At 49.4% G+C, this 18,172-nt stretch overlaps 1 protein-coding gene across 6 annotated transcripts in view; it reads left to right on the top strand.

The window, feature by feature from the left end:
* Window positions 1-14,710, top strand: part of CTIF (cap binding complex dependent translation initiation factor) — a 149,161-nt gene extending 134,451 nt beyond the window's left edge. For all 6 annotated transcript variants that reach the window (XM_032095656.1, XM_032095655.1, XM_032095661.1 and 3 more), the window contains 2 exons: window positions 8,296-8,349; window positions 10,210-14,710. In XM_032095656.1, the coding sequence (XP_031951547.1) occupies window positions 8,296-8,349; window positions 10,210-10,425 (270 nt within the window). In that variant the 3' untranslated portion in view covers window positions 10,426-14,710. The remainder of the gene's footprint in view (window positions 1-8,295; window positions 8,350-10,209) is intronic.
* Window positions 14,711-18,172: the final 3,462 nt, after the last annotated feature.

Genomic DNA, 18,172 nt, shown 5'->3' with positions numbered 1-18,172 from the left:
GGTTGGATTTTGACCCACCCCATGGAAGCTCCATGAGGCCTGATGTGAACAGAGAAAACATGTTCTTTATGAAGAAGGAGACTTACATCCTCACAGAAGTCCCCTTCTGGTTCCCCCATATCTGGTTCTGCAAAAACCTCAAAGGTTTGGTCTCCGGTCTGGTGGGACTGGGACAAACTGGGAAGTGTTTTGTCTAGGGAAAGGATGGAGGAGGAATGAGGGCTGTGGGCATGGGAGGGAAGGGATTTCAGAGAAGGAGTGAAAAAGAGCGACTGGGGGCCAGGGACATGGGGAGGAAGGAGAAATGAGGAGAACAAGTGGGGAGTTGTCTTGGGAGTCCAGGAGATGGGAGCTGAAGATGTGGAAGAGCTGGGAGGAAAGTCTGGGGTTTGGAGCAAGTGGGGCACGGGGGTAAAAAGGGGTTGTGGACTTCCGGAGCCGTGGCAGGAGGCAGAGTGCAGGAGCAGAGTCTGCAAAGAGCAGGGGTGGGTGCCTGTCTGTAGGACCACGCAGGGCAATGGTGGATGTCCCTGTACGTCTGTGCCTGCCATACATAAATAACCATGCAAAAAGCTCCCATGCCCCCAGACCCCCATAGCTGTGCTGGCAAAAACACTCCTGTGAATGCAGCTTATTTGGGAAACAACAGATTTCTTTTAATCCTCGCCATTTTGATCAAAGGGCACAGTTAAGGTGGAGGAGGTCGAGTGTTTTTTGGGAGCAGATGAGGACAGGCCAAACCGAGGAGGACAGTCCAGTGCCTGGAAGCCCATCTGCCCTGTTGAGTATTTCATGTGCAGGAACATATTCTTGGATAGCCACAGGACTCGTTCAGTCCCAGCATTAAAACCATGGTGTTGTATCTTAAATAGGGGAGGGGAAATGCCACCCTCGTTTCTCTGCGACCCGTGGAGAAGGCAAAGGAAGCAATTTGCGCAGATAAAGAAGTGAAGCCAGATACCATCTCACAGGATGGTCCCTCCTCCTCGCGTGGCTTTGTTTTTCTCCCTCGCCCTCCGTACCAGGCATTGTTAGTTCCCAAAAACCCTTTCAATGGGATGTAAACACAACTATTTGCGTCTGCCGCCGCGCGCTCGCTGCCTCTGCAGAGCCAGGAAAGCGCAGAGCCTCCGGCCAGCCAGGGTGGAGCCCGCTGCAATCAAGCACCATGGTCTCGCCACTGTTTCTTTCCATGTTTTGTGTTTCCCCGGGACCCTTGGGATGAGATCACATCCTCCTCTCCCAGGGTTATTATGTCTTTGGACAGGCAGGATGAAGCCAGTCGTCTGGGTGGCTTGAACTCCCTGTGCACCCAGACCGGGTGGCTCTGGTCGTCTGTCCTGCTCACCTTTGGGTCCTGGAGGTCCACCTCCAGCCAGGGGATATGTAACCACCAGGCTACTGTTGGATGGCAGCATCTGGGTTGATGAGTGACCAGATTTTCTTCATCATTGTCTCCAGTAATTGCCTCTTAATGGTTTCCATCTTCGCAGGAATTCTTTCTGCTGTTCCAGATCCGGGGAGAGAGAGTGTCGTGTTTCATGGTTTCCCTTGTCTACAGTGGAAAGGAGTAGGAGGAGTTTCCCACGACTGGGTACAGGATTTTGTTCCTCTGGCCTTAATTCAATTTGCTGTTAAGTATCTCTGAGTTCCTCAGGAGCCTGACAAGGAGGATAACCAACATTTTGGTTTACTCGATGCAATAAACAAACTAATCTCCTCTTACCATCCTCCCAGGGAGTCCTGGTTGTGTAATAGGAGAACAGAAGTCTCATCCTGAGCTGAGAAGAGCGCATCAATGTAAAAGGAGTTGGTGCCACCAAAACTGGTTTGGGTCATCCAAAATATGTTAGAGAAAGTGCCTGCTATGGACAAGGCTATGATGCAGCCACGCAGGCACAAGCAGCTCCAGCACAGAGCTCCTTCCCCCCTGTGCCACTTCGTCTGGGCAGCTGCTTGTGGGATCAGCAGTGGCCCATGCTGGTGGCCTCTTCCTCTTGGAGCAGCAGGAGCTGCTGTCAGTACATTTTTCTCCCAGGCTGAGACCACAACAGCCCAGTCAGGCAACTGGGAAGAGGGTTCCCTCCACGAGACACATGATGTGGTGGCACCTTGTGCATCTTCTGTAGGCTTGAAAACTTCCCAGATCCCCAGAGAGCTGTGAGCAGAAGGGAATGGGGAGAGGAACACCATTGCTAGTGGAAGCAGCTGGACACAGACTGCCTCTCCCAGCTCAGCTGTGTTTTCAAATCCCAACAAATCACATTTTGGAGCGCTGCAGAGCCTGTGCCTTGTGCAGAGATAAGCACAGGCAGCTCTGTAAGGGAAAGGTTTTCCCTAACATTTTGTGTTTGGGCAACCTCAGCGTCAAATGGGTGAGCAGCAAAGATTTCACTTATGCCTGTGAACTTCTAGAAGTCTGTTTCCATGTGCTCATTGTTTCTTCTCTGGAGAAAGTCAGTCTCATCTGACTTCCCTCGATCCCAGAGAGGGTCTCTGTGCCCCTTTAGAGAGGGTGGCACTGGCATAGCTTGTTGGTGGGCACAGGATGAGCTCAGCTGGCCTTCTGATATCCTGGGTCAATGAACTGATACATCTGATGGTAGCAAATTGTAGAAATGCAATCACTCATCCCCACACCCTTGTTTGTACTTTGCATTTTCCCCAGTCCTGGCTGTTTTCACCACCCCGTGCCCTGTGACAAGAAGAAAAGTGGAGCTGTACCATTGCCTGTGTCTCAGAGAAGTGCGTGACTGTCCCCATGCAGAGCCATGCAGTCCCATGGATCTTATCTCAGGCATCTTCCTTAAAGACTTGTGACAGTAGGTTGATAAGGGGCTCCTGGAAAGGCAGAAAATTGCTACTGATGTCTGTCTGCACAGAGCCCGTGAAGCAGAATTGGTCTGTGCTCCCAGGAGGACCCACCTAGCAGACTGTGAGGATTCCAGGATGTTTTGGGGGCAGGAGTTCCCCATCTGTGGTCCATTAGAGCAGGAAGAGTACCTGCAGAGCTGTATTAGCACCTAAACTGCACTGTTGGATGTAGGGGATGATCACAGAGCCATAGCATGCTTTGGGGTGGAAGGAACCTTTAAAGCTGATCCCATTCCACCCCCTGCCATGGGCAGGGACACCTTCCACTATCCCAGGTTGCTCCAAGCCCTGTCCAGCCTGGCCTGGGACACTGCCAGGGACCCAGGGGCAGCCACAGCTGCTCTGGGCACCCTGTGCCAGGGCCTCCCTACCGTCAGCATAAACAAGTTCTTCCACCTATTTAGTCTGAATCTCCTTTTTTTTAGTTAAAAATTATCACCCCTTATCCTGTCCCTACAGGCCCTATAAAAGCTTTGTCCTTACTTTTCTTATAAGCCCCCTTCATAAGGGAGTCTCTGTGATGATCCTGACCACAGAGCTGAAAGAGACCCATCTGTCAGAGGACAGAGTCCATCACGGCTCTTCCCAAGGCCCTTTCTGGTTAAAAGCAGGACTGGGAAGCACCATCCAGTAAATCCACTGCGTTTCCAGTGCAATATGTCCACTCTGCTTAAGCTCCAGGTGGCACAAATAACTGATTTTTCACTTCCTCATGGAAATAAGTCTCCATTTTCCCCCGTGGCCTTGCTCCACACCAGTGAGCCAGTTGCAGCACCTCGGCGATGCATTTGCAGCATGCTGGTTCCCCTGTGGGCATGCTCCTCAGTTTCTGGGAGGGGGGAATCCTGGGAGGCACCTCCTCATGACCCAGGTGCGGATGAAAAGCATACCTGTGGGCAGCCTGGGTGTCCATGCGTGTTGCCACTGGACGCATGAACCAGTCGGGGAGCCAGGGTGAGCGGCGTGTGGGCTGCGGTCACCCCAGCTTTCCCTGGGTCTCAACCCAGCCTCTCCGTGGCTCTAGGTGGATATTTTCCAGGTTTCTTGCACTTTCACGCTGGAGTCATCACCAAAGCATCATAAAACACTGCATGCTAAGGGGGTAGTTAGTGGCCGGCGTTGCTTATGTGTCATTTTGCAAGCGATATTGTACACAGTAATTAGTACTGTGCCTCGCAGGAGATGTATCATTGCATCTGGAAAGGGTAATGTGTGCGTTGGGCTGCTCCCACCCCATCTCCTGAGGAGAATTGCTGAAGAACACAATTAAACCTCCGTGGTTTGGTGATAAGGGACAGTGGGGCGGGTTCTCCTGTCCTCCTTGTGGTGTGGGCACCCCTGAGAATACCAAGTAAGCACTTCAGCTTCTCAGCAGGCCGGGTGATCTCAGAAAGCAGATAATAAACCCAAATATTTGGGGTATATCCCACTGCCTTCGCTTTTTGGTTTGCTCATGGTGGTCTGCACCCCATGCACGTGCATCTGTTGCTGTTCAGGAGGATCAAGCTGCTTCTGTCCGTGGTGAGGCACAGCTGCAGTTTTGGGGCTCTTTGGGTCCTTCAGCCGTGGCTGCATGTCTACCCATGTGGCTTATGATGCCTATCTCTGTAAAGATGTAAAGGGAAGGTTCTGGGGCCACAGAGGCCAGGGAAGATGAGTCCCAATAGCACACCATGGAAACCAGTTGCACTCAAGAGCCACCCTGCAAGGCACTGCAGCTCCCCACAACACACAGCACTTCCAGGAGCAGACCCTAAAACTTATTTTGGGTTGCTTATCCAAATATTTAGCACCCAGAGCCCACCTGGGCACATTGGCTCTGCAGAGGACCTTGCCCAGTGCTCATCTCTCAGCGTGACATAGAAATTTGAAAGAGAAGGCGCCTGGTGTCTTCCACCAGTCTGCAAGGCTGAGTCCAGCACCAGAAACAAAAGTGAGAAGCCTTTCGCAACTGAGGCTGGGTATTATATGACTGGCCAGGCAGATTCTGGCATGCAGCCTCCTCTCTTAGGAAATCAGGCAGACTCTTTGTCTGCTTTCCAGCAGGAACTGCTGCTTTCATTGCCCGGCTTCGCCCGATACGGGGGAAACCGGCTGGAGAGCAAAGGGAAGTTTTTGTCGCAGACAGCCCCAGCCTCCGGGGGATGATTACAGGTTAAACTGAGGAGTGCGTGAGTCCCAGCTCACCTGCCCTGTTGTCTGCCTCATGCTCCTCTTTCAGATCCCTCGTCCACATCCACCAGCTGGTTTAAACCCTGTGGGAACCTGGTGGAGAGGGATGGGATTGTGCCCGTAGTGGGAGTTGGGCAGAGGCACACAGCAGGGAGAAGCAGCTATAAATAGTTAAATAAATAATAGTTCCAATGTGGGAGTGCTAATTTAATGGGTATAGAGTGTTTACCTTAAAATATTTTAAGTAAATATGAATTAGATTGCAAACAGTGAATGCAGTTGGCTGGGTGGTCACACGAGTGCCGGGACTTTAGGGCTGTGATTTCCCTGGAACTCTCAAAGCATTTTCACCATTTTTTCTTGCAGTCCTGGTCAGGTCTGACTCAGGGGTCACAGAGCTTTGGGAAACACTGTGCTCTGGCTGAAGAAACCACCCCAATGCTTTGAGAGCCTGGTGCTCACATGGGGCACCATCAGTGGGGGTGAAATAGTCTTTGAGACATACATGCAAGTTGTCATTGATGAGTGAGGACATCCGTGGTGGGAACACAGGCAGCACAGTCCATGTAGTCAGCAAGGTTCAGGGCCCGTGCCAGGCTCCCTGATCTCCTCCTGCCCCATCAGGCAGAGGTCAGAAGCAGGTACTGCTTACACCCCTGCATGCTATGGCCATGATCAGAACATGCAGAGAAGCAGTGCCATCATTCTGATCCTCCAGGCTTCAGTCCTTTGCACTGATGCAGGTGGCTGGCAGCCATCTGTGGCCATGGATTTGGACTCTGTTTCCCCAGAGCACCAGCAGATCTGACTGCTGGGCTGTCCCCTGATGCACAGGGATGCGCCTGGGCTTGGAGGGCAGGTTGTGGGCCTCCCCAGCCTCCATGTCTCAGGCAGAGGCTCACCTGTAGTGCTTCAGACTGGTATCTCTTAGTGCTCTGATGGAGCAGTGGAGCATGTGGTATTTGGGTGGACAAGTGGGGCACGTGGTGCCTCTGGAGCAATGGTGCTCATGGATCCTGGATGGATGAGGTGCAGTGCATGGTACCTGGATGGACAAGGTGGGGCATATGGTGTCTCTATGGACAAGGTGTAGCACATGGCACCCTGGTGGACGCACTGGAACACACGCATTCTCCTTGTTCAGCCAAGTCACATTAGATGGTGTCCATGAGGGCAGCGTGAAGTTGGAGGGTGCCTGCCCAGGGCTGGGGGTAGGATGTGTTCTGTGTTTCATCATAGAGAGGTGAGACTGTTCCTCATTAGCCAAGTATCTGAGCACTTGACAGGGACATGTTCATCCTCACCAACACCTTTTGAGGTAGGGAAGCATGTCCCAACCCTGTGTATGGGAAGCTGGGACTAGTGAAGTTGCAGCCTTTCTGTGACCACATATCCTGGGCAGGGAGTAGGATCACTGAGGAGACCATGGCAGAGGAAGGGCTGGAGTCAATCTTAACTACTTTCGTGCTTTAGTTTTCGTGTTACATTCTTTACTAAAGAATAGCAAAAATAAGAAAGGTGTTGTTAAAAGGTAATGTCTGTTACTCTCTTTGCAGCCCTGCTTCATGCCACACTCATGAGCTAAATACCCCAGGAGGGAATATCTGGACTACTGCCTGTTTATATTTTTCCCTAACTGATATATTTTTTCATTGTTGGTGTTGGGTTTAAAATAATCTCATATTTTCTTGTGAAGAATCTGAACTGTTTGTGAGAACTTATCTCAGAGCACGCGGCTTGGGCTTAACTAACATTTTCCAAACAACTCAGCAGAAAGATAAACTGGGGGGGGGGGGGGGGGGGGGGGGGGAGTGGGGGGGTAGAAAAAAAACTGTTGCATGATTTAAAACCCTGGCTGAAGCTTTGGCTAACGAGAGATAAAACCGATGGACAACGTGCTCGTCAAGATGCTGTAAACACCATCTTCAAAGTGAACAATCCGCCAAAAACAGAAGACAGTGAAGACAAAACTCTGAGAGCAGTGATAATTCCTTGCGTTACCTCTTTTTTCCCCTATCTATTTTCCAGCCAGTGTGGAGCTGGTAAACAAACAGGCATTTATTTGTAGATGAAAGGAAACATGGAAAAACAAGAGTGGGAAGGAGAGATGATAAGGCTCAGAGTCACAATTCTGATTTTAACTAATGGATGTGACTTTGGAGTAACGTTTAGTTATGCTGAGCAATTTTTATAAGGGCAGTTTTAATCAGTTCAACTGCTTTTAAAAAGTCTGCCTTTCTCTAATGAATTTCAGATACTAGTGAAGCCAGTTTTCCCATTTTTTCTGCTTTTGCTTAGTGGTTACTGTACACAGGGATTAGCTCAGGGCCATCAGGGCTTGTTCATCCCAAAGTGATGGGATGGAAGTGGCTGTAGCTTCGAGTGTTGCCAGTACCTGTAATTGTCATAAGGATGAGAACAAAGGAAAATGTATATTTTTGGTCCTGTTTCCAGGGTCCTTGCTCGTGGTTTCCGTGTTTGTGGGGTGAGACATGCTGAGCTCCTACACTTTGCTGTTGTCAGGTGGAGCTGTTGACCATCACTGCACACCCTGGGTCTGAACGAAGAGAGATGAGCATCTTCCTGCACCATCCCATGCCATGCCCAGCAACATTTTGGTCCTTCCTGAAAGTTGCTGCTGTTTGCAAGCTCATGTTTGTGACACAGAGTTCATGGAGAGCAGAGCGGGGTTGGAGTTGGTGCACCTGAGACTCCGTAGTTTCGTTGGCACCCCTTGCCCTTGCACCACTGTGTAATCGGCCTAGAAGGAGCTGTATTAATTACAGTGTTTTGGATGTAACCCTTTCCCATCAGGCAGTTTTGTGGCTGTCAGAAGTGTCCTCAACGGGGATGGAGAGGTTCAGGGGTGGGTGGCAGAGCCCTCCTCTTCCAAAGGGCCACTCCCAGGGCTGTGCTGCTCTGGTGTGGTTGGCAGACAGCTGCATTTATTCCCTGTGTGTGTGAAATGAGTGTTTTCTCACTGCCTGCCATGGGATAAAAAAAGCAATGCAACCTAAACAAAATTTATTGTGGAAGTTGTTAATCTAAATTTTACCCCATGTTTTGTCACTCTTTACCTTTAAATCTTTGTGTTTACAATCTCTTTTCTCCCCTCTTCCTGATTTTATGCCCTTTCCTCCTGGAAGTGTCAAAAGCCAAGCTGGACAAGGAGATAGAAGGAGAGTCATAAGGGAGGAGGAAGAGGAAGAAGAGGAATTTCTCACTGCTTCTCTCTTCTCTCTTTCACAGTTGTTGCAATCTCAGGATGTGAAGGAAGATGCTGTGCTTTGCTGCTCCATGGAGGTAGGAGGCACCTCTCCATCTGCCCTGATCCTCATTGCTTTGCCCCTTCTGTCCTTGCCCGTGCATGTGTGAAGCAGCTGTTTGATGTTTCCAGACCCAACAGCTGTGTTGTCTCTGTGCATTTTGGAATGATCAAATGGTTTGGGTTGGAAGGGACCTTTCACGGTCATTTAGTCCAACACCCCTCTGCAATGATCATGGACACCTTCCACTGTCCCAGGCTGCTCCAAGCCCTCTCCAGCCTGGCCTTGGACACTGCCAGGGATCCAGGGGCAGCCACAGCTGCTCTGGGCACCCTGTGCCAGGGCCTGCCCACCCTCCCAGACAGCAATTCCTTCCCAAGATCCCATCCAGCCCTGCCCTCTGGCACTGGGAAGCCATTCCCTGGGTCCTGTCCCTCCATGCCTTGGCCCCAGTCCCTCTGCAGCTCTCCTGGAGCCCCTTTAGGCCCTGCCAGGGGCTCTGAGCTCTCCCTGGAGCCTTCTCTTGTGCAGCTGAACACCCCCAGCTGTCCCAGGCTGGCTGCAGAGCAGAGGGGCTCCAGCCCTGGGAGCATCTCCATGGCTTCCTTTGGCCTCACTCCAGCAGGTCAATGTCCTTCCTATTCTGAGGACCTCAGAGCTGGATTCAGGACCCCAGGTGAGGTCTCACAAGAACAGTGTAGGTAGAAGACCACCATGAGATAAGAGATGACCCGTTGAGATTCTGTCATTGGGCTCCTGATGCATGTAAATGGATGCAGGAAGTTTGGTAGCTGGGCTCCCATCACAATATTTTATCATCCTGGTTCCTTCAAATCTCACCCTCCATTAAGTTTTTAAGCACAGAAACAGCTGTATTGGAGCAAAAGCTGCCCCATGACTCACACAGAGGTTTGCTGTGCTCAGCAGCAGTTTTGCAGAGAAGCAAATGACTGGACATGGCACTCAGTGCTCTGGTCTGGTTGACAAGGTGGGGATCAGTCACAAGTTGGACTCAATGACCTTGGAGGTCTTTTCCAACCTAATTTATTCTGTGATTCTGTGAAATATAGCAGTTTTATTGGTTACTTTTTTGGGAAGTGATTGGCCCATGGAGATAGATGCTTTTCTTGCAGAGAGTGGTTGAAGTTGCAGCCTGAATAGTTAAAACTCAGCAAAGCAGACAAGGAGGAGGGTTTGATTTTTAAGGTGAGGACTTTGGGGAGCTCTGTTTTGTGGAGACCTCCGTGATGGTGGACTTATCACTGTCCGCCCCAGACTTGGACCTTCTCTGCACTGCTTCATGGAGGCTCTCCAAGGAGTAATTGTTTTAGAAAAAGCCTTTGGCTGTCTTCAGCAAAGCAGCACAAGTATAAATGCAGATCTCGGCAGGGCAGGATTTGTTATGCACACAGGAGCGTTCTGCTTATTCCAGCTAATGACTGGGAGTCACTGGGAGCTCTGAATCAGCGAGTAAATGAAGGGCCAGGTAGAAGGCAGGAATACCACATCACAGCCTGCACTTTGTTTTGGCAATAGCATGATTTTTAGGTGGGATTTTTTTTTTTTTTTTTCAAAAGCAATCCGTCGCTGCCACCTTTGAAGTCAGTGGGAGCTGAACCATTCACTCCTCCAGCAGCCTGGTGCCGATGCTTTTGAGAACCTCGCCCTTCGTGTTCAGCTCTTGGAGCCTGCTGCTGGGTGGTTTTGGTTTTCAAAAGCCACGACGCCTTTAACCTTGCCTGCACCAGGCAGGGGAAAACCAAAGGGACGGGAGGTGTCTGTAAAAAGCCAGAGGGGTGTTCTAATACCATAGAGTGATAGAATCATAGACTATCTCAAGCTGGAAGGGACCCACAAGGATCAGTAATCCATGGTTGACCCCTTCTTCTCCCAACAGCTGCAGAGCACCGGCCGGCTGCTGGAGGAGCAGCTGCCTGAGATGATGACAGAGCTGCTGGCGATAGCGCGCGACAAGATGCTGTGTCCCTCCGAGTCTATGCTGACCAGGTCCCTGCTGCTGGAGGTCATCGAGCTGCATGCCAACAACTGGAACCCCCTGACGCCCACCATCACGCAGTACTACAACAAGACCATCCAAAAACTGACGGCTTGAGGGGCAGGGCAAGGTGGGGTGGTAAGGGACGAGATGAAGACGTGCGCCTTGATGGGACCCGGCAAGAGCTTTTCTGATTTAAATCCCCCAGCAGACCAAACCCCAGCATGCTCGAGAATACGTTCGTGGGGTGGGGCGGGAGCAGCATGTTTCTTTTTCAGCCGCGTCGCCAAGTGCCACCCCTCCTCCCCGCCGTGGTTTTGTTTTAGGGGTTTCTTTTTCTGAACTCATTGCTCAAGCAGCAGCAGTGCATCCTGCCGGGTTATTGTTTGGCTTTCGAAAGAAGACAGAGAATTTGGAAAAGGAGGAAAAAAAAAATAATCTAAGTGGGGGCTAGTATTGTTTTCACGTCGTCCTCCTGCCTTGCCCTGGCCAACTGGCAGGAGACAGCAGGCAGCAGATGTCTCGGGAGGACAAAGCCAGGCACACACTACACCAGACGCTCATAATTGATGGCTTTTGTCAAGCGGGGCTTGCGTTAGGTTCCCCCCCTCCTTCTCTTGTTTTCGACTTTCTGTGTGTTCCCCCACCTACCCGCCACCCCTTTCAGAGGCAGATTGGAGAGCGGGACAACTTTCTTATTTGCACTGGGTTTTCTTTTTCTCGAGCATTCGTAATTTCTTCTTATCTTATTGTCTTGTTGGACGGACAGTTGTGAGCGGCTCGGGGACGGGGAGAGCAGCGCCTTCCCTCGAGCTGGGTAACGGTTTATGTGAAGATGCTTGAAGCAGAAGGAGTGTTTTAAAGGAGTCCTAAAGCCACTGCAGAAGTTACATAGCCACCATCATCTTGCCAGTAACCTCCTCGGTGGATTGAGAAATGTGTCCTTTGAGCTGGGGGCTCTAAAAACAGGGGATTCTGTGGCTCTTGCTGTTCAAGTCGCCATTATTCCTCAGCCACTATAATCATTTAACTTTTCTTTGTAATAATTCTTTTTTTCCATTGAAGGAGTGCTTTATTGTTATTACTGTCATGGTTGTAATTATACATTTAAATCCAGGCCTGTTGTAGTTGGGCCTAATAATGTACAGGGCAAGGGAGAAATGAAGGTTTGATGTTCTTTGGAGACTGGTAAATAGAAGACAAGCAGTGCATAGCAAAAAAAGAGGAAAAAAGAAGAAGGAAAAATAGAAAAAGCCAAAAATAGAAGTTTTGAGCCTGGCTTCTAACTAGCTGAATATGCTATCCAGCGTTCCTAGGTGTGCAGTGTGCAGGAGCAGCTCTGTCCCGCGCTCCGTGTAAGTGCTGCAGTGTCATCAAGGCATGGGGGACATCTTCAGAGAGGCAGAGTGTGCTCGGGGATCCCCAGGGTGCTCCAGGATCCCCTCATGGCTCCATGCTGGAACATCCCGAGGGAGAGGACGGCTGTGGGGGACGGTGGTGAGGTGCCACCTGGAGGGTGAGAGGCTGGGCCAGGGCAACGCTTGAATCATGAAGAAGACGCAGTGGGCTCCTTATTTGCTGATCTAGCAACACTTTGACTTGGGAAATCCCTCCAGGTGCTTTTTCCAGTGAAGCCTAGTGAGGGTGCAGGAGCCGAGGAAGGCACGATGCCGTCAGCCCATCCTGGTTTCTTCTCACTGCTCAGTTTATTTCCTTTATGATGGTAAGAGAATTTGTGCCACAAGGATGGCGCACACGGACCCTGGACCAGGCAGGCTGGGCCTGAACTCAGCAGCTCAAACCCATTTTTCAAAGCAAAACGTTGCATTTCTGGTGGCTTGTAGAGAACAGAGATTTCACCCCGACCTCCTTGGATGTGCAGTATGTTCTCGGGTGCCTTATGAATGTGTTGGTCTGTCTGCGATGGGGAGGAAGCTTTTGCTGCAAAATTCAAAGGGCAGAAATTTTCAGCAGAAAATGCATTGCAGGGGGTGAGAGTCATGATGCTGCAGTTCAATATTATCTGAATTTTCATCTGGTTGTCTGCTGATCCAGTTTTCATTCTGCACCTGGAGCAAGAGGAGCGAGCTGGAAACAGGAGCTTCAGTTTTCCTGTCTACCCAGAAAGCAGCAAAATGATTGCTGAGTGCCCTGGAATTGTCCGGAAAAATTAACTTTTGCTTCACTAACTCAAGCCCAGGAGCTTCGCATGGTGACGGCGCCTTGCTTTGGGTCAGCTTCATTAGTAGCAATGTGGTTTGATAGTATTAATGAGCAGATGAACTTCATTAAGGCGGCAAAGCCCATCAGTATTACAAGGCTCAGGGTTGTGCCCATTGCTCTTTGTTTTTCCTGCTCCCTGAATTCTCAAGGAGTGGAGGAGAAGGGGATATAACACCCATCACAGTGCACTTAGGCACAGTGTCAGTCTTCTGGGAGAAGGCCTGAAAAACAGTTTTGTCTTGATTTTTTTTTTCTTGTTTTTTTTATGAACAGAGAAGTCCTCTAGCAGGGACTACAGCCTGATGGGTTGGGGTGCCAGGGATCCCGCCAGCAGTGATTCAGACTGCCACTCTGGCCCCTGCAGATTCTCACTTCTCACAGAATTTTTTCTTGGATTGTAGTGAAAGAAGAAAAAAGAAAAGAAAAACACAAAGAATTGGGGATGTTGTTTCTAAAAACTTGAATTTTCACCCATCAGTGCATCAGGAGGCATTCAGAGTCAAAGTGTAAGCCACTGAGCAGTATTTCTCCTAAAGCATTTCCCTAACCCTACCTGCTGTGAGAGTTTATTCAATTTTCTCATTGTGGGGCAACCCTGCAACCCCCACTGACCTGGCTTGGCCCATGACTTTCCCTTCCAACACTGGAAATGAGGAACTTTTATGTGAAATCCGTCGTTTTTTAATGTCTTGCCATTTATCTCTGCTATTAACATGCATTCGTCCAGCCATTAACTGGTACATCAGTCACTCTGTTGATGTCCGAGAATCAAAATGTTGACCAAAAATGGCGTTTTTTTCCCAAAAATTACATGCTGCCAATGGTATCTTTCTGAAGTCCATCCGTAGGAAGCCTGCGGGCACATGACATCGTTCACCAGAGTACTGTGTTGGGAAAAGAGGCACCACAAGGACATTTGATGGGCAGGATGGGGAACAGTGCTGGGGAATTTTTTGGGTGAGAGCACCTGGGGATCCTGGAGTGTTTTCTTCTCTTTTTTTTTTTTTTTTTCCCTTTTTTTCCCCCCCATCTTTTGGCTTACTTTAGAAACGGTCGCCAAAGAGCGTAATTCTCCAACGTGTTTTTAGGCGCAAAACCACTGGCTACGTCTCCCCAGATCAGCCAGATTCCATTTTGCTGCTCAATAAAAGTATTTGTGTGGGGTTTTACTGTGTTGTCCCCATACAACTACATCAGCAAAGGGGAAAATAACCCCCTCAGGCCAAATGTGTGTGGGGCCAAACGTCGGGGTGGTGTGGAGGCGAGTGGCTGCAGCATCACCTCTGTGCCCATCTCCCTGGGATGGAGAGCAGGTTTGCTGACTCCCTGCTAGGCTCCCCAGAGTCTAATTCACCTCATTCCTGGTAAAAATCTTTCCAAACTGATGGGTTTTGCTACACAGAAAGTGACTTGTTTGGTTTCCCCTTGAGGGATTCCACTGCTGTTCGGAGAACTCATGTGTATATGGAGGTGAAAAAAAAATGGGGAGAAAAAAAAGGAAAAGTAAGTGATTTGCTTGGTTCCCCTCTTCCCCTGAAGGAGATTAATTAGTATCTATTCTTGGCATGATTGATGGCTTTGAAAGAAAACTTGTCAGAATAACTTATGATTTATTTTCATGCTTATTTTTATAACACCCCTCACTTGGAGATCTCTCAAAATCTTAAATATGATTTTTTTTAATTTCCCTGCTGGGTATTTTATGGCTTTACACTAATTTTGCTCTTCTTGGTGGTAGCTATTAGGCAGTCCTGGTGATGTTTTCAGTATTTTTTCAGAAGAAGTGATACTAAAGGTTGCAAAGTCCACTGGTGATAGCCAAGGGAGCTGCGGTGTCCTGCAGAACACGAAGTTAACGCTAGCAATTCTTCTTTTTTTTTTTTAAATGTATTTATTTGCATTTGAAAAAGCGACATTTTTAATTTAATCATATTTGTTAAACTAAGCGCTTTAAATTTTTTTTTTTTAATTTCAAAAAAAGAAAAATGTTTTGGGGAGAGTAAAGACTAGATAGTCATACTTAGAGAAATCACAAACTCATCGTTTTCAGCATTTCAGAGACTGTTAAAACAAGGGAGCTCATAACTCTTTGTGGTAATTCAGTCTTTGTTTATAGAACATCCAGACCCACTGTATGCTATAAAATGCATCATCTGAGTAATAAATGTTTAAAGCTTGACATTTCCCCATCTCTTTGTGGGTACGCGCTATCGCTTCTCCTGCTCTGGGAGGGGCCGTCCTTTAGTTCAGGATGGAAGGAAAGGAATATTGGGTGGGTGGGAGCAGAATATCCCTCGTGGTGCAGCTCAGGAGGGCTCCGTGGGGACAGCTCAGTGCTCCTGGTGCCAGGTCACATCCTGCTTCTCCTCCTGTGGGGCTTGGTCCCTATCCCCATCACTTCTCACAGGGGTGAGGGTGAAAGCTTTGGGAATGGTGCAAAGGGCTCAGAGCTCCATGGATGAGGGATTGAGCCCCTCTCCTGATCTGCTTCCACTGCTGCCCCCTCCCCTGCTCCCCATCCTCTGCCCAAAGCAAATTTCCCATCTCTTTGTGTCCTACCTCAGCTGAGCCTGGGGGTCTGTTAGAGGATCCCCCTGATTTAATCACATCCATTCCACCCAGTGCTACAGCAATGAGGGCTCACCAACCACTGCTGCCTGTTAAAAATAGTCTTTCAAAATGATTTCAAGATGTTTATCACAAAATCACAGAATATTCTGAGTTGGAAAGGACCCACAAGGGCCATCAAGTCCAGCTCTTAAGTGAATGCCCATACAGGAATACCAACTGAGCCAATCTCAGAAAAACCAGGTGTACTACGAGGTCTCCTTTGGAAAGCTCTTCTCAAGCCAAAGGCAATTAATTTTTGTCTAACTGAAATGCCTGTATCTTGTCCTGGCCTGAGGGAGGGAAAGAGAGGGAGAAGCAAGATGTGAGGTGAAACAAGGAGTGACACCACCACCCAGATCCCACAAGGAGATTCATGTTGCTTCCCACACCTCTATCCCCACATTCCCCCTCCATTTCCCTCATGCCAGAGCATCTTCTCCCTCTCGAGTAACAGGCTCACAGGACACAACTAAGCACCACAGATGTCCAAACTCCCCCAGGGGTCACCCCCTCCCAGAGCCAACATGCTTGCTCCAGAGAGCAGGGCTTTTTGGGAAACCCCCTACCTTGCCCATCATCGGTGGAGGTGTCTTGACTGCAGAGTGATGTCCATTCCCTGCACACCTCACCTTCTCCCACCATTTTAAGCAATGGTGGGCTTGAAACTGAGCCTTCAGACAGTTGGATTCAAGAACACTTGTAATTTAGATCAGAAACTGGGAAGGAATTGCTGGCTGTGAGGGTGCTGAGGCATCATCACAGGGTGCCCAGAGCAGCTGTGGCTGCCCCTGGATCCCTGGCAGTGTCCAAGGCCAGGCTGGATGGGGCTTGGAGCAATGTGGGATAGTGAAATGTGTCCCTGCCCATGGCAGGGTGTGGAACAAGGGGTTCTTCAGGGTCCCTTCAAACCCAATCCAGTCTGGGATTCTATGAAATACCATACCTGACCATGTGCCACCTTTTCCAAGGATCCACCCCTGAACATACTCATCATGAGCCCCAACCTGCAGCCAGACCCTACAGCTCTGGGGTGTGCTGGAGCTGGAGTTTGGCCTGTTCCTAATCAGGGGTTTGAGCATCTGGACCAGCTCTGGGAAGAGTTTATCAGCACTGGAGTTTGGCTAGGAGCAGATAAGCCAAGAGCAGAGACGATCCCTGGGGCCCCTGGGACCACCAAGATGTATTAAATGAGAAAATAACCTGCAGTAGCACAAGATTTGGAGCAGATGGATGGGCATCACTACAGAGACAAAGCTTTCAAGATGCAGGAATATTTCTGCGAATTCCTTGTGTCTGCCAAAAACCCAGACAGCAGCAAATAAACACTCCACGGATCAGAGTAGGATTGCTTGGCTTCCCTAAAATATGGCAAACCTGCAGGTAGCTGAGATGCAGGATGTTCTCCTCTTCCAGCAGCTCCACATCTGTGCTGGGTGTTAAGGGGAGTTTTTAAATGCTCCTTCTGGTGGCAAAATGGGCAACAAAGATAAGTAACCTTAATGTAACTGCACTGGTGCTCTGTTTGCCATCTGAACTGTAGCTTTAGTGATTATTGCTTGGGATGCAAGAAAAACAGTGATATTAAAACAATAATGCACATTACAAGACTATGTGGCCTCTTCCTTTTGTATCCCACACTAGGATCCCCAGTTACAAAGCTGGAGACTTGTGTGGCTACGCAAATGTGACTACTGAGCCAAGCTTGATGTCTGTCCTGCTCCCCAGGACTTCTCTGAACTCCTAGAGAAAGATTTCTGCAAGAAATACTAATACTAATAAACATTTTCAGGAATGCAGACATTGCCTGTACCTCTTGGAGGGGTCACTGTGCTTATCTTTGCAGATACAGGTGAGTGTGAGGTCTCGAGGATGGATGGTCCCAGAAATGGATGTTCGGTTCTGTATGCCCCAGAGTCAATGGTGAAAAAATGCAAAGTCCCTGTCAAGAGAAACACCAAGATTTCAGAATTGCATTCTGTCCTAAATCATCCTGGTTTTTCACCAAACAAAGCGTTTTGTTTCAATGTATGTTGTGTTGCTGTAGCAATAACATTTAAACAAATTGGGTTTTATTAGCTCAGACCTTTTCAATAACTTCCCACAGAGCTTTCCCATCAGAAGTTTCCACTTCAGGGAAGTGATGCCAGGAGATGGCAACAGTCTGATGGGAGAAGTCGCCTTTGCCATGTGCTGAGTGGTCCTGGGCTTGCTTCAGCTTCTGCTGCTCTTCTCCTAGCCCTGCCAGAGGAAAATGCATAAGCATTTCTGTCCCCGCATGTCGTTCTTGATGTCCAAATGCATGGCATGCGGCCTTGCAGCCAAGACTTCAAGTTGGACATCAGGAAGAGTTTCTCCATGGAAAGGGTGGTTAGACATCGGAAGGGTCTGCCCAGGGATGGTGGAGTCCCCATACCTGGAGGTGTCCAAGGAATAACTGGATGTGGCACTCTTGGCTGGGTGACAAGGTGGGGATTCATCACAGGTTGGACTGATCTTGGAAGGCTTTTCCAACCTAAATGATCCTGTGAAGATGGGGTAGGACTGCACAGACCCTGCTAGTGCTGCTGGTGACCCCACGACAGTCGCTGGTGGTGGAGCTGTGAGCAGAAACCAGGTCTTGGAACAGATCCCTGCAACTGGTGGAGGTGTGGGAACAGCTGTCTGAGGAACTGGGCTGCAGTGAGGGTCTGCTTGGGCAGGAGAGCTCGTGGAATCACAGAATCCCAGAATGATTTGGGTCAGAAGGGACCTTATAGATCATCTTGTTCCGTCCCCCTGCCATGGGCAGGCCAAGACAGGGGTCCATGAGATTCCATGGCATCTAGGACCTGTGCAAAGTCCAAGTGCGTCGTTATGAAGACCATTTCCACACCTCTACAGACAGCATCAAGCCTGGGTTTTATTTGGGGGGGGGGGGGGGGGCTTGAATGTACAGATGGAGCACCCAGGTTTCCCAGTCCAAGGGACAAATCCTACCTGCTCTTGCTTCATGCAGGCACCTGGGAGGAGTTCCTTCTGGCCGTTGTCCTGT

The sequence above is a fragment of the Corvus moneduloides genome, chromosome Z (genome assembly GCF_009650955.1).
Source record: "Corvus moneduloides isolate bCorMon1 chromosome Z, bCorMon1.pri, whole genome shotgun sequence".
NCBI classification, from domain to species: domain Eukaryota; kingdom Metazoa; phylum Chordata; class Aves; order Passeriformes; family Corvidae; genus Corvus; species Corvus moneduloides.
Note: the sequence above shows the minus strand (reverse complement) of the source record. Positions and strands in the feature narration are given on the sequence as shown.